General features: G+C 42.1%; 1 protein-coding gene across 4 annotated transcripts; it reads left to right on the forward strand.

Annotated features, from left to right (window-relative positions):
• The first annotated feature begins 6,154 nt into the window (after window positions 1-6,154).
• KLHL23 (kelch like family member 23) lies at window positions 6,155-18,225 on the forward strand. 4 transcript variants are annotated; one of them, XM_034786251.1, is made up of 4 exons: window positions 6,155-6,389; window positions 7,409-8,623; window positions 10,570-10,722; window positions 15,987-18,225. In XM_034786251.1, exons 2-4 carry the CDS (start codon window positions 7,411-7,413, stop codon window positions 16,295-16,297), a joined length of 1,677 nt encoding a protein of 558 aa, XP_034642142.1. In that variant the 5' UTR covers window positions 6,155-6,389; window positions 7,409-7,410; the 3' UTR covers window positions 16,298-18,225. The 4 variants fall into 4 exon arrangements, with proteins under 4 accessions (XP_034642142.1, XP_034642145.1, XP_034642144.1 ...); XM_034786254.1 differs by lacking the exon at window positions 6,155-6,389 and adding an exon at window positions 13,882-13,967 and having other exon boundaries at window positions 6,709-8,623; window positions 15,987-16,071; XM_034786253.1 differs by lacking the exons at window positions 6,155-6,389; window positions 15,987-18,225 and adding an exon at window positions 13,882-15,451 and having other exon boundaries at window positions 6,709-8,623.
• The last annotated feature ends 2,558 nt before the right edge of the window (window positions 18,226-20,783 follow it).

Here is a 20,783-nt window from a genome sequence, read left to right on the forward strand (position 1 = left end):
GGATGTTAGGGAGATTCCCAAACCTGAGCCGTCCTTTGTAGGTGAGAAATCTGAGGAATTGTCACAGATTGAAGTGTTACGAGAGGAAGTTTTGGAATTAATTGATAAACTTAATAGTAACAAGTCACCGGGACCAGATGGCATTCACCCAAGAGTTCTGAAAGAACTCAAATTTGAAATTGCGGAACTATTAACTAAGGTTTGTAACCTGTCCTTTAAATCGGCTTCTGTACCCAATGACTGGAATATAGGTAATGTAACGCCAATATTTAAAAAGGGCTCTAGAGGTGATCCTGGCAATTATAGACCGGTAAGTCTAACATCAGTACTGCGCAAATTAGTTGAAACAATAGTAAAGAATAAAATTGTCAGACACATAGAAGAACATAAATTGTTTGGCAAAAGTCAACATGGTTTCTGTAAAGGGAAATCATGTCTTACTAATCTATTAGAGTTCTTTGAAGGGGGTCAACAAATGTGGACAAGGGGGATCCAGTGGACATAATGTACTTAGATTTCCAGAAAGCCTTTAACAAGGTCCCTCACCAAAGGCTCTTATGTAAATTAAGTTGTCATGGGATAAGAGGGAAGATCATTTCATGCATTGAGAACTGGTTAAAACACAGGGAACAAAGGGTAGGAATAAATGGTAAATTTTCCGAATGGAGAGGGGTAACTAGTGGTGTTCCCCAAGGGTCAGTCCTAGCACCAATCAACTTATTCATAAATGATCTGGAGAAAAGGGTAAACAGTGAGGTGGCAAAGTTTGCAGATTATACTAAACTGCTCAAGACAGTTAAGACCAAAGCAGACTGTGAAGAACTTCAAAAACTTCTAACAAAACTAAGTGATTGGGCAACAAAATGGCAAAAGAAATTGAATGTAGATAAATGTAAAGTAATGCACACTGGAAAAAAATAACCCCAACTATACATACAATATGATGGGGGCTAAATTAGCTACAACTGATCAGGAAAGAGATCTTGGAGTCATTGTGGATAGTTCTCTGAAAACGTCCACGCAGTGTGCAGCGGCAGTCAAAAAAGCAAACAGGATGTTAGGAATCATTAAAAAAGGGATAGAGAATAAGACAGAGAATATCTTATTGCCCTTATATAAATCCATGGTACTCCCACATCTTGAATACTGTGTACAGATGTGGTCTCCTCATCTCAAAAAAGATATACTGGCATTAGAAAAGGTTCAGAGAAGGGCAACTAAAATGATTAGGGGTTTGGAACGGGTCCCAACCTGTGGAACTCCTTGCCTGAGGAGGTTGTGAAGGCTAGAACTATAACAGGGTTTAAAAGAGAACTAGATAAATTCATGGAGGTTAAGTCCATTAATGGCTATTAGCCAGGATGGGTAAGGAATGGTGTCCCTAGCTCTGTTTGTCAGAGGGTGGTAATGGATGGCAGGAGAGAGATTACTTGATCATTACCTGTTAGGTTCACTCCCTCTGGGGCACCTGGCATTGGCCACTGTTGGTAGACAGGATACTGGGCTGGATGGACCTTTGGTCTGACCCACTATGGCCATTCTTATGTTCTTAAGCCTTAAATAAAGTAACATGATTGAATAGTCATTGCCAGTGTCACTGCTAGTATATGTTAACTCATAAAAATATAAACATAAGCCCTGGAAACCTTCATTCTAAAAATAAGATTTAAACCGGGAGCCAAACAAAACACAACTGCATTATTTAATTTGCATTATTTAACTGGGTTTATTAACTTTAATTCCCCAAGCAATAAAATCTGAAAGACCCTGCCCATACATTTTCACTTCCATGATTCACATTTCACCTTCATTTTGTTAACATTTCTACAGGCATGACCTTCAGCACTTTTCATGCCTATTTTACAGTTGAAACTCAGTGTTAAAATTGAGGTGAATCTTTTACATAGTTTAGTTTGCAACCAATGAACAATATTTTTGCATGCATTCCTTTTGTCTACTTTGGCTTTCGTAATCTAGTGTGATATGGAGAAGCTCTTATTCTCTTTGGAAAAGTCAGTGCTGGCTACTCTCCTTTAGAGTAGTTGCAGACCACTAGATTTAATAAAAGAAATTAAATTAAAATTTCAAGTTGTTCTGTTCAAATTCCAATACTGTAGTGTCTGAGTACCTTCTAGTAATGCATTAAGGGATGTGACTAGCTGTCATGTGTGATTCTTTCTTTTCCCTGTTTTTCCTAAGAAGGAAATTGTGTTTTAAATATAGTTTTTAGTTTGTCTACTGTTGTCAAGTATTTACCTTAAAAGTCTGCTTTATAGACTTGGAGTAGAAATTAGTCACCAGGGGCAAGGGGGATTTGTCACCCTGCCTAACCTGGCTGGTGATGCAATGCAAGGCTCAATTGTTTAGCTTTGCACAATAGTAAGACTTTGAATGGGACACCATCAGAGGCAATGGCAAACAACTGAAACGCCTTAAAGGTAAAAAAGAAACATTACAAAGCCCTTACCCATTCTGACAGGCTGTTTATAATGCTAAGTTTACTTGTTTTCGGAGGTTGTGGGGGTGGGGGAGGAGAGGGGGCGCAAGGTGGAAGTTTCGCCTAGGGCACAAAATATCCTTGCACCGGCCCTGACTGTGCTCTATTTTTATTAGTAAAGTCCAACTCAAAGAAGTGCATGTTGAACTAGGAAAGGGAAAGTTGCAAAGTTTGTGATGGTTGTTAGATCCTGTGGAGGGTTTGTTAAACAGTCTTCGACTAGACCCTGGGAAAGTGCCATCTCATCTAGAAATCAGCTTTGCCATCAGGGTATTATTATTTATTTAGAATTTATTTGGCATTTAGACAGTTTCATTGTGCCACAGGAACAGAGCTGTCAACAATGATCCTCATCTTGCAGATTTAGTTTATTTACCGGTCACGTGTTCCAGGCCCAGATCGTTAAGCACTTTGGGTGAAACCCTGGCTCCACTGAAGTCAAGGAGAGTCTTGCCATTGACTTCAACAGGGCAGGATTTCCCCTCTTGACAATAAGGACTGAGATCTTGAATAGAATCTGAAGAAGTGAGGTTCTTACCCACGAAAGCTTATGCTCCCAATACTTCTGTTAGTCTTAAAGGTGCCACAGGACCCTCTGTTGCTTTTTACAGATTCAGACTAACACGGCTACCCCTCTGATACTTGAATAGAATGTGATATTCTGCAGTGATACTTCATTGTCCATGTGATCATTTGTCCTCTATCTTTGAACATTGCTGTGGCTTTATAGCTTGGCACTTTACAACTAAAAAATCCAAGGTTGGATAAGTATTCAAAATAGTTATTGCTACCCACTGAAGGAACTATAGCTACATCAGGAAGTGTACTCATTCTTTGTTATTAAATCTCTTAACTTAGCATTTGTGAAAGGTGTTTGACAGGAAAAATAGCATAGGGACTTTCAGGTCTCCTGTTAATCCACAATTAAGTGTGTGAAAAGATTTTATGATTTCCACTGAAGCATCCAGCATCTATTCTATATAGGTTTTTGTACTGCCTTCATTACCATAATATCCAAGCACCTTCCAGTTATGCATTAATCAATGTGATTAACATGTGCCACATGTGGTTAATTTTCTCTCTCATCCTCTCCCCAAGAAGGAAATTGATGTGCAGCGTAGTGTTTTGGTGGGGTTTGATTTTTGTTAATGAAATATGTACACGTGTCATGTGTTTGTTAGAGAAGGAAAGGACAAAAATGCATTTTGCTCTTAGAGCACAAGGTGGTGGGGTTTATGATGGTCCTTAGTTCCTGTGGGAATTCACTCCACAGTCTGGACCTGGCTCCTGAGAAAGCTCTGTCCTCTGCACAGACAAGCTTTACACTTGAGACAGAAAGTTCTATTGCACCTGAGGAATGGAGCTTTGCTGTGCACAAGACATTGATCATCTTGAAGATAAGAACTGAGATCTTGAACTTGACTTGATATTCTATCAAAAACCAATGTAGAGAGCAGAGGACAGGTCTGATGTGCTCACAGCATCCTGTGTTGGTGAAGAGATGCACTGCAACATTCTGTACTAGTTGGAGTTTCCTAAGGGCTGATTGCTTCATGCTTAGGTGTTGCATTGCTGTAATCCAGCTGAAAGGTGACAAAGTCAAAGACACATATAATCAAGGCCAGGTCATCTGCCAGGATTGGGTGGAGTCTCGTACCCAGACAGAGATGGTAGAAAGCATTACTTGTAAATGGGGCTATGTGAGAGCTTAGTGTCAGCAATGAATCTAGGAGCCCTTGTAAACTGTGGACTGAACTGACCAATTGTGGATATAAGACTTCAATCAAAGGACTCTCCACTGTGGCTGCAAAAGTTCTCACAGTTCTTTCCTCTGACAATCAGCATCACCTCTGTCTTGCTTCTGTTCAGCTATAATCAGCTGTTCTTCATCCATGAACTGAGCTTGTCCAAGCACTGGGCCATCTTGGTGATAGTGGTGTATGTGCTGAAGGATAAGTAGAGTTGTGTGTTATCTGCATCCTCCCCCCATTTAAATCCCTTCTTTAAGATTCACTTTTTCTCTGATACCCACAAGAAGTGCACCAAAAATAATAAAAAATAAATTTTAAATCTCTCCCCTTCCCAAGTTATCCAATCCCTTAGGCTTCACAATGCCTTCTGGTTTTTGTGTGTGTTTGTCTTTCACACTGTAAATTCCAAGGGGCAGCACGTGATCAAGTAGGAATTTCTGTAATATTTTTATGAAGCCTATGGGTGCCTCAGTTTCCCCTATTTGCTGCAGTGTTACCTGAGGGGAGGACTGTTTGCTGTCTGGGCAAGCTAAAACACAGGTGTGAATGGCACCTCACTGTCTGGGGTCTTACGTCCTATGTCAGTGGAGCTCTTGATAAGAATAGTAAATCCAATTGCCCAGACATGGACATTTAGTAACCAGAGACCCAAAGAGATATGGACTTCCCCGCCTCTCAGCATGGAGGCCGAGCAACATCTCCCCAGCTCGGGAACAAAGGACTGGGGAGTAGAAGTTAAGTGTGGGCTGCAGGAAGCCATCAGGATGCACCTGAATCTGGACAAAGATAGGTGTGAGGCACAGAGCTTTGGTCTCTGTGCTGAACGGGATGGACTATGCTGTAATTTGCTTTTCTCTATTTTCTTTTTTCTGTTTTACAATGCTGGCTGAGCGTCACAGAGGAGGCACTTTGCTTCCCAAGATTGTACATGTCTCCCTAAGAGGTTGCCTTTAGTTGGACTCACTGAATGGCACTCTGAGTGTGAAGTGGGGTGCTGAAGGACTAGAGGTCCAGCCTAAGGAGGCAGTGAAGCCACATGGCTTGTCCTAGAGATCTCTAGGGAGGGCCTGGCTCTCTGACTGTTCCAAAGCTGGGGTCCTAGCACCAGTCCTTTGGAGCCATGACACAGCAACTCTCTTATTTTATGTCTTCTACAGCATTGCTGGCACTTAGCAAATAAATAATTGTCCTGCTCTAAGAATGTTTTTCTCCAGTCCTTCCAGTTTCAAGGGAGCCTTGGCTCTCTGGTTTTGATAGACAGCATTCATTATAAACCCAGAATTACTTCTGCTCCAGCCATATTTAGGATTACTAGTGCTAATAATTATTTACACTAGGAAAAAAGAATCAACATGGTGAGAATAGTAGACCGAGTTGTGACATGTCTACATGACACCTAGACATGATGAGAAGCGTCATTTACACCTACAGAAAGGGAACTCCGTAGCTACTTCGGTTTCCTGCATGGATCATTTGCTGTGTCCCTCATGAGGAGTCTGTCACACTCTGTCCCACATGGGCAGTGGGAGGTTGAGAGCCATGACGTGGGGAGCTCTCCGCATGCCCAGGCCAAGCCCTCAGAGTGCCTCGACACATGAGGAGAGGATCCCACCGGGGCAGGTTACAAGTCACCTGGAGCAATTAACCTTGCTGCGTCTGTAGCCTTCGCTGTTTGCGGTGTTCGGCTGAGCAGCGTCTGGGCGCGTTGCAGGAGAGGCTGATGCGGGCCCTGGCAGGTGCTGGGGGGATGCTCGCTGCGAGGGCCACTGTGCGGAACTGTGCCTGATTGCGTGTCACTGAGCTGCTCGCCTGGGAAAGCTGCAGCGGCCCCGGCAGGAGCCCACCCCACAGTCCGGCTACTGCCCCCCTGCGCCAGGCGCAGCCGCAGCTGTAGGAGCGGGGCGCTGGTGTCTCGCGGGGGCGCGGTGACCTTGAGGAGGGGGCGCTGCCGGGCTGGGAGCAGCGAGAGGAGGGGAGACAGCTGCGACACCGACACGGGGCCGGAGCTGCCCCTCAGCTCATCAGCCGCCTCCCGTGGGCAGGCCGCGGCGGCGCCTCTCTCCCGAATATGGTCAAGGGGCAGCTGCCCGCCGCCTGAGTTCGGCCGCAGCCCAGCCTCGGCGGCCGCCTCAGACAGAGCGGTAAGTAGCGCGGCGGTCTCGGCCCGCGCGCTGGGCGGGCAGCGCTGCTGGGGCGCGAGGCGTTACCCCGCCCGCGCTGCGAGCCGACAGCGCCACCCCCGCGGCGCGTGGCTGCGGGTGGGCTTTGCTGGCCGCCTCCCCGCTGCCGCAGGGCCGATGGCCGAGGGTCCTCGCGGGATTCCCCTGCGTTCTCCTGGCTCTGTCGCCGAGGGGCTCCAGCAGGCTGGCCGTGGGGATGGACAGGCGCTGCCGATCCAGGGTCTGCAGCAGCAGCGCGGGCTTCCCCGCCGTGCTCCTCCAACCCGGAGCAGGACGAGCCCAGCGCAGCTGTCGTGTCGGGGCTTCAGGCTGAGCCCGTGGTGTGACTGAGGCTGCCTGCAAGGGGAGCCCCTTTGTGCTAGTGGGCTGAGCCACAAGGAGCTGGCACCCAGTGCTGCAAGGCTCCACGTCCCCTTTGAGTTCCCCGCGCGCCCAGTTGCCACTCCACTCCACCCCGAGGGCTGTGCAATACTCTCCGTTGGCGCTTCCCGCGCGATTTTAGTACTGACATAGGCACCAGCTCTCCTACAACGCGCTGGAGTTGGACATTTGGTCTCTAGGCAGCTTGGACTCCACATGGAGATCGATTTAAAATGTTAAGATATATGGGTTTCAGGTATCTCTTCACGTGCCATATTTGCGTTGTGAGAGATCTGTTTTTCTGTGCGCATTCTGGCAGTACGAAGTCAAATATTTTCAATAGCAAAGTCTGTCATGGACCCGTTATTAGAAGGAGGAAAGGAGACTCATCCATATGCATCGAGTTTACTATCCCTCTGGATGTGGTTGAATATGTATAAAGCCACGAATAAAACCTTATTTGAAAATGCGTGTGATTCTGCTTAGTGACTGGGAAATATTTTGCCTTTGGGACTGCAGCGTTGATACAATGTACACGGACAATTAACACATTCAGCGCTGACTACCCAAGGCAATTTGCATAACTGAAAACTGCCCCCTTTTGTTTGACTTTATTCCAGCGATGGCTCTGATCGGAGAAGAGGACTACACCTATATTTACAACGATCTTTCTCACCCTGTGGACTTCCTGCAGGCTTTCAGAACATTTTACCGGGATGGCTTATTTACTGACATTACTCTTCAGTGTGCGTCTGGTGTGACCTTCCTTTGCCACAAAGCTGTTTTAGCTGCTTGTAGCAATTATTTTAAGGCAATGTTCACAGCTGACATGAAAGAAAAATCTAAAAATCAGATCAAACTTCCTGGGCTCAGCCACACTATATTGGAGGCTCTTGTGAATTATGCATACACATCACAAATCCAAATAACAGAGAGAAATGTTCAAAGTCTCCTCCAAGCTGCGGATCTACTCCAGTTTGTGTCAGTAAAGAAAGCCTGTGAGCAGTTTCTGGTAAGGCATGTAGATACTGTCAACTGCATAGGGATGCACTCCTTCGCAGAGTATCACCTTTGTTCAGAGCTAGAGAAAGAATCTAGGAGGATATTGTTATCAAGATTTGAAGAAGTGTGGAGGCAGGAAGAATTTCTGGATATCAGCTGTGAGAAACTCCTGTTTATTCTCTCCAGAGAGAATCTCAATGTTTGGAAAGAAGAGGCAGCCATAGAACCTGTAGTTAAATGGATAGCATATGATGTGGAGAAAAGAATTGAATGCATTTTTGATCTGCTGAACTGCCTCAAAATAGATTTAAATGAAATATATTTAAGATCAGCCTTAAGCTTACGAAAGAAACACCAGCTTAATGAAAACAAGATAAGGTCTCTGATATACAATGCATTAAACACCAACCCAAAAGACATTTCCAAAAGGCCCACAGCAGCTGTGTATGTGATTGGAGGATATTACTGGCATCCTTTATCAGAAGTCCATGTGTGGGATCCTTTAACTAATGCTTGGATACAGGGAACGGACATGCCTGATCACACAAGGGAGAGCTATGGGGTCACTAGTTTGGGACCCAACATTTATGTAACCGGGGGCTATAGAACTGACAACATAGAAGCCCTTGATATTGTGTGGATATATAACAGTGAAACTGACCAATGGACAGAAGGCTGCCCCATGCTTAATGCAAGGTACTATCATTGTGCAGTTACCTTGGGTGGCTGTGTCTATGCTTTGGGGGGCTACAGAAAAGGGGCTCCAGCACAAGAAGCAGAATTCTATGATCCTTTAAAAAAGAAATGGGTTTCCATTGCAAACATGATCAAAGGTATGTAACCTTTCCCATGGTTGCCTCAATGTCTGTCCTTTTTCACTTGCCACTTGTAAACTCTACAGCCACATTTAGGGCAAACAGCTCCATAGAAGTACCAAGCCCATTGAAGTAAATGGGAGTTTTCCCATTAACTTTAATGGGTTTCGGTTCAGGTCTTTATTAGCCAAACCACTTGAAACATCCAAATATCTGAACTCTGTACAGTACTGTATCCAACAACACTAATGTAAATTTACAGGTAATATGTTCAGTTTAATGTTACCTTCTCTTGAGCAAAATTTCTGTATAAGGTATAGAAAAGTCACTATACAATTTCAGCCCTTCTGGTGCTGAATGGACCTTCAGAAAGTGACTTGTGGAACCAGAAGCTGAGTTCCAATAAAATTATCATAATATTTTGATTCAGATTGTACTCTAATGAAAATATCATTTAACTTTAGCTCCAATGGATGGTAATTACTTTGTATCCAAACAGCAGTTAAGTTCTATCTGATAAAAACTTCTGATCAGAATAACAAATTCCAGGTATCACAATGTTTACAATTGTGATCCATTTCTTTATAGCCACATTTCCATCACTCATAACTTCTGTTCATGTAATTTTATCACATCTCTGTGCATTATCAGTCCAGGGCTTTTAATTAGATCCTTGGTGGAAAGATGAAAAGTGCCAGCAATTTATTCTACAGATTGAAAAACATTTGATTTGCTTAGTTATTTTTAAATTTTGAATTTGAACTATTGCAAAGAGTAAACTGTATTATCTTGTTATCAAAGATAATGCAAGTAAAAAAAATCTGAATTAAATCACTGCATAATGTTTTTTTTTAAATGACATATTCTCTCTTTTATAAGCAGTCTGTAAAATACAAAACACCTAGAAAATGGATAATGACAATGTTGAAAATCAGTAAAATTCATACTGCTCATGCAGCCATTACTTAGATGTCCATACCTTTTACTATAAACCATTATTCTTCTTGATCTTATTTATTGCTAATTTATAAAGGAGTAGAATATTAGAATTATACTATGAACTATTTTTTCTGTTTTGTATAGGTGTTTTCTCTCTTGTGTTTTAGAAGCTTAAAAACATATAATTTCCTTGCTGATTTTTGTCCATATTAATTTGGCAAGCATTCATTTTTGTTACTATTTTTTTAATGGAGATAAAGTTGACATGTCTCCAATTTGTTTACTTCCTTGTTTGTACAACAGCATCATTAATGATGTCACTCAGAGGATTAAAATAGTAGAAATGATTCTGTAAATTGCTGAGTAACCTCAATTCCCATTGAAGATTTTCTTGGTAAAGAAATGATTATTTTAAAACGGTATTTAAAATTCTCTATGAAATTAAAATAATTTTAAAATAAGTTAAATTTCCATCCTAACCTTGACAGTGCTTCTGTAATGTATGCAGTGTTGTAGCCATGTGGGTCCCAAGATATTGGAGAGAAGGTGGGTGAGGTAATATCTTTTATTGGACCAACTTCTGTTGGTGAGAGAGACAAGCTGTGATATCTTTGCCAGGCCTGAAGAAGAGCTCTGTCTCGCTCACCAACAGAAATTGGTCCAATAAAAGATATTACCTCACCCACCTTGTCAGTGTTACTTTAAGTACTGCAAAACGAGGTACCTAAAATATAAAGGTTACACATGGCTTTTGTGTGGTCTGAAAAGATGGATTGATATTAATATGCAATAAAATTTGTAAGAAGCTTTATTGTTTTAGTTTACTTTTCCTTATATTGACAAGATAAGGTGTCATAAGAGTTCTCTCTGGTGCTTTTATTACACATTCATTTACATACCCTGAAGAATAATTTTATACTAAAATATTAATTAAGAAGTAACTTCAACTTTGTATTATTGATGGAAGTGGCAGTGAGTATTCTGCAGCATCTGAAGGTGTGCTGTGAATTTTATACTATAAATAGGTGTTGGAAATGCCACAGCCTGTGTCCTGTGTGAAGTCATCTATGTAATTGGAGGCCACTATGGTTACAGGGGAAGCTGCACCTATGACAAAATTCAGAGCTACCATTCAGGTAGCAATGAATGGAGAATAGTCACTACAAGTCCACATCCAGGTAAACAGAAACACTTCCCTACGGAATATAGAATTTGACTTTGGTTACTTCTAGTTGGAAGTTTTAATGATCTTTGTCATTGCTTTAGATAATGTTTGTGACGTTGCAGTCTATATGGTTTTATAAAAATATGATAATAAGTGAATATAATGTAACTGGGATATGCTTCATGCAAAAGATCTCTTGTAAGGTATCATTACAAAGCTTATAATCTACTGAGTGTGATCATCCTATTTGTATAAATGTACAACTCTTGTATCTAAAACTAGAAATATAAAATATAACTCTGAGGGCTTATTGTAATTATGCAAAGTGTGGGCCATTAATGGTGGTTTGGAATCTTGATGACTCCCATTAACCAGGACCATTGTCTGCAGATGGCTGTGTTTTAGCTGTGAGTCTTCCTGTATATGTGTGTGCTGACAAGTGGGCAATGAAGTCTTACAGTGACATGTGATCATGTCACCTGAACTGGAATCCATCTTTAACCTGGTGCTTTTTCAGTGAGGGGGGGTGGAAACCCAGAGGGACAAAGGGTTCCTGCCTTATGCAAAAGATATATAAAGGGGTGGAACAGAACAAAGGTGGGGAGAGAGCCATCATGAAGAATCCCCTAGCTACCACCTAAGCTGGAACAAGAGCTGTACCAGGGGAAGGAATTGTGCCCAGGCCTGGAAGGTGTCCAGTCTGAGGAAAAAACTTACTGAAGCATCTCTAAGGGTGAGATTATCGGTATTTAGTTTGATTAGACATAGATTTGCGCATTTTCTTTTACTTTGTTCTGTCTGTTACTACTTGGAACCACTTAAATCCTACTTTCTGTATTTAATAAAATCACTTTTTACCTATTAATTAACTCAGAGTATGAATTAATACCTGGGGGAGCAAACAACTGTGCATATCTCTCTATCAGTGTTATAGAGGGCGAACAATTTATGAGTTTACCCTGCATAAACTTTATACAGGGTAAAACGGATTTATTTGGGTTTAGACCCCACTGGGAGTTGGGCATCTGAGTGCTAAAGACAAGCACACTTCTGTGAGCTGTTTTCAGGTAAACCTGCGGCTTTGGGGCAAGTAATTCAGACCCTGGGTCTGTGTTGGAGCAGACGGGAGTGTCTGGCTCAGCAAGACAGGGTGCTGGAGTCCTGAGCTGGCAGGGAAAACAGGAATAGAAGTAGTCTTGGCACATCAGTTGGCAGCTCCCAAGGGGGTTTCTGTGATCCCACCCGTCACAATGTTCTTTTGTAAAGAGAATAAGCTTCAAGTGGTGCAATGCATTCTAAATCGCTGTAAGGTTAATAGCTAGCAAAATATTTGATCAGTAAGCCAGCAAATAAATGTTTAATGTTAATGTAGTATGAAAAGTGTTAAAATATTATAAAGTTGTTTGCTGTGTTGTAGCTGTGCTGGTCTCAGGAAATGAGTGAGACAAGGTAGGTAAAGTAGTATCTTTGCTTCCTTCCCCAAACCTGAAAAAGAGCTCTGTGTAGCTCAAAAGCTTGTACCTTCCACCAACAGAAGCCAATCCAATAAAAAAGTATTACCTCATCTATCTTGTCTCTCTAAAAATATTATAGAAAGGGAAAATAAGAGTAATATTCAGAGAAAACATTCTAAATGTATGACCAAAATCACTTTTTAATGCACATTTTGAATTGTTTTCTATGTACAGTTTGGGAGGGGAACATACGAGTTTTATATTTTAAAGATTTGCTTTATAGAACTTTTAACAATATTTAAAAATAAGTGTCCTGAGTGTACTGAAATGTAGGTGAAGTGTTATTTCATTGTTCTTATTTTTATTTTTGTTTTCTTATTTGTGTGCATCTGCATTTTTATGACTGTGAAGTTTAATAGGGCGTTAGCATTAAAGACAGTATAGAAGATAAATTATTGTTTTAGCAATCCCTAATGCATACATTCAGTAGCAGTATAACTTGGTTGTTAATTACTATAAAACCCCTTTGTTGGAGAAGGTGCTCCTGGTCATGTTTTCATTTTAAACCTTTCCAGCATGTACTTCATGATGACAGCTGTGTACTCATGTTATACACATCTTTGCTGGAGTGGAGTTTTATGAGAGAGCTCTCCCACTGACAAAAAACTTTCACCCCCAACGAGTGGCGGTAGCTTTGCAGGCAGGAGAGCTCTCCTGCCAACAAAGCACTGTTCACACCGGCACTTTTCGTCGGCAAAACTTTTGTCATTTGGGGTGTGTGTTTTTTTTCCACACAACTGAACGACAAAAGTTTTGTCGTTCAGGTTCCAGTGTAGACAAAGTCTTAGGCCTTGTCAACACTTAAAATGCTACAACTGCGCAGCTGCATCGCTGTCTCACTTCAGTGTAGACACTATCTACACTGACGGGAGGGGCTCTCTCGTCAGCGTAGGTCAGGGGTTGGCAACGTTTGGCACATGGCTCGCCAGGGTAAGCACCCTAGCGAGCCAGACCAGTTTATTTACCTGCTGATGCGGCAGGTTCAGCCGATCGCGGTCCCCACTGGCCGTGATTCGCCGTCCTGGGCCAATGGGGGCGGCGAGAAGCTGCGCGGGCGAGGGATGTGCTGGCCGCGGCTTCCCACCACCCCCATTGGCCCGGAACGGTGAACTGCGGCCAGTGGGGGCCACGATCGGCTGAACCTGCCGCGTCAGCAGGTAAATAAACTGGCCCGGCCCGCTAGGGTGCTTACCCTGGCGAGCCGCATGCCAAACGTTGCCGACCCCTGACATAGGTAATCCCCCTCCCTAAGAGGTAGTAGCAAGGTTGATGGAAGAATTCTTCCATTGACCTAGCACTGTCTACACAGGGACTTACATCAACTTAACTATGCTCCTCAGGGGTGTGGATTTTTCACATCTCTGAGCTAAGTAGTTATGTTGACTTAATTTTCTAGTGTAGATCAGGCCTTAGTTCGTTTCAGAAGTGTATTAAGCATATAATTAATATATTGCTATTTTATATTTTACTAAGGAAGGACTATATTATCAATACAGTACACTATTTTCCTAGAAACTCCATCCCCTTTTGGGTATTTGACAAATGTGGTTTACATGGATTGCTGGCTGGCAGAATAGAAAGTCTCAAGCAGATTTTGCTTCAGAATCTACATATTAATTTTAAAAAATAAAGTTTAATTCTAGCTCTGTTGGTTGCAGAGATCATGCACAATGCAACCAACTATTGTCTTGTGTCTGCATAAAGACAGACTGCAACACTAGGGAAATGGAGATTGACAAAAAAGGTAAGAAGATTTTGACTCAGGAACAGGACACAATATATGGAAGGTGTAAACCCTAAGAAGGAAGAGGATGATGCATTTGAATAGAATGAGAAGTAATAACACGTACCTCTTACGTAGCGCCTTTCATCAGTAGATCTCAAAGCATTTCATAAAGGAGGTCAGTATGATTATCCCCATTTTACGGAGGGGGGAACTGAACCACAGAGAGGTGAAGTGAGTTGTCCAAGATCACCCAGTAGGTCAGTAGCGGAGCTTGGAATAGAGTCTAGGTATTCTGAGTCCCAGCCTTGTCTTGTGCTCTATCCACTAGGACATACTGCCTCCCTGTAATGTAATGGAATGAAATTAATAATGAGAAATTCTTGACAGTTACATTGATTTTTTGACTGTGGAATAGTTAGAAGTAGTGGAAGCCTCAACATATAGGGCAATCTAATCTAGATTGGATAAAGGACAAGAAAATTAACTGAAGGGAACAATCCTTCCTGGACAGAGATAGAGTAGATTTCCCTCTCTACTTCCTATGTTCAGCTACATAATTTTTTTTAAAAGACCCTCTTTAACCACTGGTTATAATGTATGTTGCTTCTACGATGCCCTTAGTCTTCCTGAGACCAGACACAGCAGAAGTTGTTGCGGTTTTTCAGAACCAGATCTGATCCAAAACCAATTTAAGTAAATGGAGAATTTCCCATTGACGTCAATGGCCTTTTGAAAAAAGACCCCAGTGTGACTGATATTGTAACCAAATGCAGTATTTTTTTGGGACCATAGTGTATTAAGTTTATGAATGTTTTATGTATCATTGTGGGCCAGAGATTGTTTGCAGCTCCATTGAGGGAGGGTTAGTACAGCTCCTGCAGGAATTGAAAACAGTAGGGGATGATTACTAACAGTTCCTGTTTGCAAACAGCTCCATAGAAGTACCAGTCCCACTGCATATACTGCTTCAGGCTGGGTTTTCCAGAGACTACAAAATAAAGAAAGGGCTTTTGGTAGAGCTTGAACTGAATTGTGGGGCTTCCTTTTGATTCAGTCCAAAGAAAGACCGAACCCTTGCTGAAGTGTTAAAAGGGACGTTGGCCTACCAGACTCCCAATGTGGAGGATGGGTGATTTCTGAAGTGTGTAGGAGCTTTTATTATTTTTATGCTTTCTCTGTAATGCTTTTTTATCTTAAGAATAAATGTACTTTGCTGAGAAAGTTGTGTGGTAACTTGTAACTGCTGACAATGCACTGTTCACAGCCTTTGGAGAAGAGGCAATATACAGGGGCTGGCCCACAGGCAGACAGGCTTGTAGGGCAGATGTGGGCAAACTATGGCCCGTGGGCCACATCTGGCCCGCGGGACTGTCCTGCCCGTCCCCTGAGCTCCTGGCTGGGGAGCCTAGTCCCCGGCCCCTTCCCCACTATCCCCCTTTCCCTGCAGCTACACCGCTGCGCGGGGCCGCACTCTGGCCTGCCGCTCCCGCTGGGCAGCGTGGGGAGCGCAGCTGGCTCTGGCCAGGTGTCGTGGCTGTGAGCTCCTGCTGCTGGTAAGGGGGTGGGGAGCAGGGGCGTTGGGTAAGGGAGTGGAGGGTTCTGGGGGGCAGTGAGGGAGGAGGGGGTAGTTGGATGGGGCAGAGGTTCCGGGGGGGCGGTCAGGGGATGGGGAACAGGGAGGGTTGGGAGTGGGAGTCCCAGGGGGCCTGTCAGGGGGCAGGGATGTGGATAGCGGTCGGGAGGGCAGTCAGGGGATAGGGAGCAGGGGGGGTTGGATAAGAGGGTGGGATCCTGGGGGGCAGTTAGGGGTAGGGGGTCCTGGGAGGGGGTGGGCAGAGGGCGGTTGGATAGGGGGGTGGGAGTCCCAGGGGGCTGTTAGGGGGCGAGGGTGTGGACCACAGAGGGGGAATACAGATGCAGTTACTCTGAAATTGTGACACAGAGTCTATCATATGTAGCTTCAGTTACACCAACTAGATAGTACTGCTTGTTTGTTTTATTATTCTAAATTAAACTATTTTCCCTTTCTTTCTGAAGAATATGGATTGTGTTCCATTGCCTTACAAAACAAGCTCTATCTTGTGGGTGGACAAACCGCAATCACTGACTGCTATGACCTAGAACAAAATGAATGGAGGCAGATGGCGCATATGATGGAAAGAAGGATGGAATGTGGTGCAGTTGTCATGAATGGATGCATCTATGTAACAGGAGGATATTCCTATTCAAAAGGAACATATCTGCAAAGTATTGAGAAATATGATCCTGAGCTTAATAAATGGGAAGTAGTCGGCAGTCTTCCCAGTGCTATGCGTTCACATGGTTGTGTCTGTGTGTACAATGTCTAACACAATCTGAATATTATATGTCTGTTGCAATAGATAAGCAAATACAGTATCTGTACCAGTACAGAATACCTCTTCAGCAATGTATTTAGTACAACCCATCTCTCACATTTAATATAAATCTGTATACAAACCTGTATTTATTAAAATTCACTTCATGTAATATAAACGCTATGACAATACTTTTGTATAATTTAATTTTCAAAATAAATTCACCAGTTATTGTTTGTCAAAAAGGTTTACAAATCATCTTTACAAAATTACTCCTTATATGTCCACAGGAAGTATATGTAAAAAGACTAATTTGTATTAATTAACCACTGGAGGGAACCATGCTCAAGGTTTTGTCACATTGCTAAGAGGACTAAAAAACAAAAGATTTTGCACTTCTATGGACTACTTGGTTTTCAAGTGAAACATTTAATAATTTGAATGTGGCTATTAACACTTATTGTTTAGTGACTGTCACAAGCTGATTGACTTGTTAGGATATTTTGCTAGTCCGCTTTCAAATTCCCATACAAAACATAGAAGGCGTTTGCCCTAGTGCTCTAGAAGTAAATAATGCTCTATGATACTAAAGATTCAAGTTTGAGACATGTGTTCATTCCTTTATTCCTGTATTGAAAAGGCACTTAGGGAGCAATGGGAGAGGGCCTCACATTGCTCCACAATGACCTCCTCTCAAGCTGATTCAGGAATATTGTTGATTCACTCCAGATAATGCTATATCCTTGATTGCAGGATTGGTTAAGATACATGTATTTTAGAGTGGAAAAGACTGGCAGGGATTCTAATGGACCCTTTGAGGTACAAACACCTCTGCTACAGACTAGAAAAACAGAATTATATTTTATATAATTGTTTTCACACCAGGATCTCCAAAAGCACTAAACATGATTTAGTGAGTGAGGCAAACACAGCAGCCACAGGAACTCAGCAAAAAGTTTAGAGATAGAATACTGATCAGGACACTAGATTTATCCATTACTCCTTTCAGAAGTGTGATCTGGGATCTTTAACTTCTGCCTGGAGAGCTGTCTGAGATGAGCAGAAAAAAGATCATTTTAACTATCCAATATTGCATTGTGATCCCTACAATGCAGCAAGGTAGTTTCAACACAGCATAAGGTACTGGTACAATCCACATGAAAGATTTGAACGTATGACCTTCTGACTCAGACATCATCAGTCTTCTTACAAATGTTTTGAGGTATAAAATGTGCCCTGTCACATTCAGGGAGCATATACAAGATGTAACGTTTGTTAAATTGCATTTGGTTGACTGTTGATCATTTCTTCAGAGGTTTTTATGGTGTACTGTTACTTTTAACATGGGGAGTTTAATTTTGCTTCTTTTTCCCTGTCATGCACCCAGATGTCATGATAATAATGTATACAACAATTTAAATAATATATACAATAATTTAAATAAATATACACCTACCTCACAGGGTAATTATTATACTCTCTTTTGTTTTCTTTTTGAGTATCACCACTGTAGTATCTGGACATGTTTAAATAGGCATTGATGATATGAGATAGATTGAGAGTAAAAGGTAGAAAAATATTCTCCTTATTTACAAAAAATTGTAAGTATATTCTAGGAGATTTCAGAGCATATATGCCGCAAATTTGTAATTTTCCCTCTAATCTGTAAAAATTTTGAATTCTTTTTTTTTGCTACCCTCTTATATCATCCTACTCTGTTTATTGCATTAAGCACTAGTAAGCATATTGCACTAAACTCTGAGTTTCAATTTAAAACAGTAGATTTATTTACTTTTGTCTTGGTGTTCGCAAACTTCCCATTCTGAGGCTCATGTGCATGTAGGGAATTGTGAGCTATGCTTATTTAAAGTCTGGTGGAAAGCTATTGAATGATTTTAATATAGTTTGCTTAAAGAAAATAAAATATAAAGAACCCTTGACAACTGAACTGTGTAGTGCTTTTGAATGGGGTTGCTAAACAGGTTAGTACAAAGTGGAGTGAAAGGCAAAGACATTAGAAAAAGCTTACGGATGAGGAGACATAAATCTGCGATGAGTTCATTTCTGCCCCCCATTTTCTTCTCTCCTTCTATTTGGAATTATTCTCTAAGAATATTTTTTAAAAAGTTAAATGAAAGATTAAAGAGCAATATTACTACACATAAAGCAGGATCACAGGATGACTAGCTCCAGTAAATGAAGCAGGACAGCCCTTTGTGCCAGATAAAGTGCTCCCAATTTGGACAATTAAGAGGGTAGACTGGAGTAGCACCTGAGGCTTATAAAAGATCAGGGCGGTTCAGCAGCAGAACAAGACCCAGTGAGGGAAATGGAGCTTAGGGAGTCAGAATGGAGTGGTTTACTTAAGGGCAGGTGAGAGGAGGGGAGCTGTAAGTCATCAGTGTCTTTGCAGAAGGTGTTTCTTGGGGGAAGGTAGGAGAGCAGTAAGAGGGTTTTGCTGGCTAGTATCCCCGAGTCAGAGAACTAGATGAGAGGGTTGAATGCCAGAAAGCAGCAGGGGGAGTTGCCTGCTGGCTCTATGCTGGAGACTGAAGGCAGTGAAGGAGTTCATCAGCTCACCTCTCCAGAGCTGGACCCAGAGGAACTGTGAGAAGGCCAGGGGGAGTGAGATACTCCTCTGGCAATGATGCTCCCAGCACAGAGGATGTGGGGGTTTCTGCTAGGATAAGTGAGGTGGTACTTCAGGTGGAAGTGCTGGGATGACTGTCCTTGTACAAGGATAGGAGAAGATTGTGCTGGGGTGTGGTGTAAGATGCCAGGCTGTATGTTTCATGTGTTGTTTGGACTATGGTGGGGGAATTCTGGACTATCAAAAGGCTGATTATAGCCGTTTTTTCAGTCACCCAATGCAACAGATTTCATAGGTTTTAATATTAATAGATTTAATATTAATCTGAGAGCCATTACACCACTAAAACAGAAACAAGACTTCAGACTATTCTTTTGATATATATGTACAATCAGAAGAAATTTCTGTGGTTAAAAAATACCTGTTATGTACAAGACTAGTTTAGAAGGTTGTTTGCACCATTTTTTGTTTAATGGAAACAAAAATTCAAACATCCGAAAGCCTTTGATACTGTATAAACCATTAATGAAGAAGGTAGGTGTTAAAACTTCTGACAGAGCCTGCTAATGTTACTGGTAAACCCCCTGTTACAGAGCTTGGAGAATAGTCAGATAAGTTTCTCTAAGAGAAGAGCTGTGCATGATCATGATATAGGGCAATCAACAATACAGTGATGTTAATTATAGACCGGATACACAAAGGGACTTTAGTGCCATGACTTTCAATGTTGCACTGCCTAGAAAAATCACAGGAACAACACCGCACTCCACAAAGCTTGAGTTAGGTACTTAAGCTCCTTCTATAATAAATGGGGGGAGAGAGGTGCCTTTTAGACTGTAAGGTGCGCAGCGTAGACATAGCCCTATTGTGAGGCAGCAGCATAAAATCAGGTAGGCAATAGGTGCCTAAAGTGAGGCTGCAGTGTGCATGCCCTGAAGGAAAAACTTACCTAATGAAGCAGTTTAGACCGTAGCTGAGCAGTTTTGTGGACTGCAGTAGTACCTAAAAGCAGAACTTCTCCACGTAGGCACTGTTGTGGATGGTAACCAAAGTGCCCAAGTAACAGTTTATATATAGATTTCCTTTCCTTACCCTTTCAATTATAGGTAGCCCCTAAAATAGCTAACACTAGTAGGTACATTTTCAGCTAGAGATGTGATTTTTTTTTTTTAACTTGACAGTATCTCTTAAACTCGTTAGATCACATCTGTGCAAGCAAAGTGGGACCAGAGATCAACCATTTATTTTTATTCTATTAGAACAGTCAACTGTGCTTTGCTTTAGAATCATAGAAATGTAAGGCTTGAAGGGACATTGAGAAGACATCCAGTCCATCCCCCCATGCTGCAACAGGACCAAATGAAACTAGACCATTCATGACAGGCATTCGTTTAACTTGTTCTTAAAAACCTTGTTTGATAGGGATTCCTTTGGAAGCCTATTCCAGAGTTTAATTACCCTTATAGTTAGAAAGTTTTTCCTAAATCTAACCTAAATTTCCCTTGCTGCAGATTAAGCCTATAACTACTTATCATACATGCAGCTGAGGTGCAGAACAACTGATTGCTGCCCTCTCTATAACAGCCCTTAATATATTTGAAAAGGAAGTCCATTTGTAGTAAGTATCAGAGGGGTAGCCGTGTTAGTCTGAATCTGTGAAAAGCAACAGAGGGTCCTGTGGCACCTTTGAGACTAACAGAAGTACTGGGAGCATAAGCTTTCGTGGGTAAGAACCTCACTTCTTCAGATGCAAGAAGTGAGGTTCTTACCCACGAAAGCTTATGCTCCTAGTACTTCTGTTAGTCTCAAAGGTGCCACAGGACCCTCTGTTGCTTTTTATTGATATGTATGTTGTCAGTTTGAATAATCCAAATCATGTTCATTTCATTTCTTTAAGGTTTTGAGTCC

The sequence above is a fragment of the Trachemys scripta genome, chromosome 11 (assembly GCF_013100865.1).
Source record: "Trachemys scripta elegans isolate TJP31775 chromosome 11, CAS_Tse_1.0, whole genome shotgun sequence".
Lineage (NCBI taxonomy): Eukaryota > Metazoa > Chordata > Testudines > Emydidae > Trachemys > Trachemys scripta.

Coding starts and splice junctions, on each gene's coding strand:
- KLHL23 (XM_034786251.1), top strand. CDS start 7,411: ATGGCTCTGATCGGAGAAGAGGACTACACCTATATTTACAACGATCTT. Junction 8,624..10,569: donor CATTGCAAACATGATCAAAG/GTATGTAACCTT, acceptor TACTATAAATAG/GTGTTGGAAATGCCACAGCC. Junction 10,723..15,986: donor CACTACAAGTCCACATCCAG/GTAAACAGAAAC, acceptor TTCTTTCTGAAG/AATATGGATTGTGTTCCATT.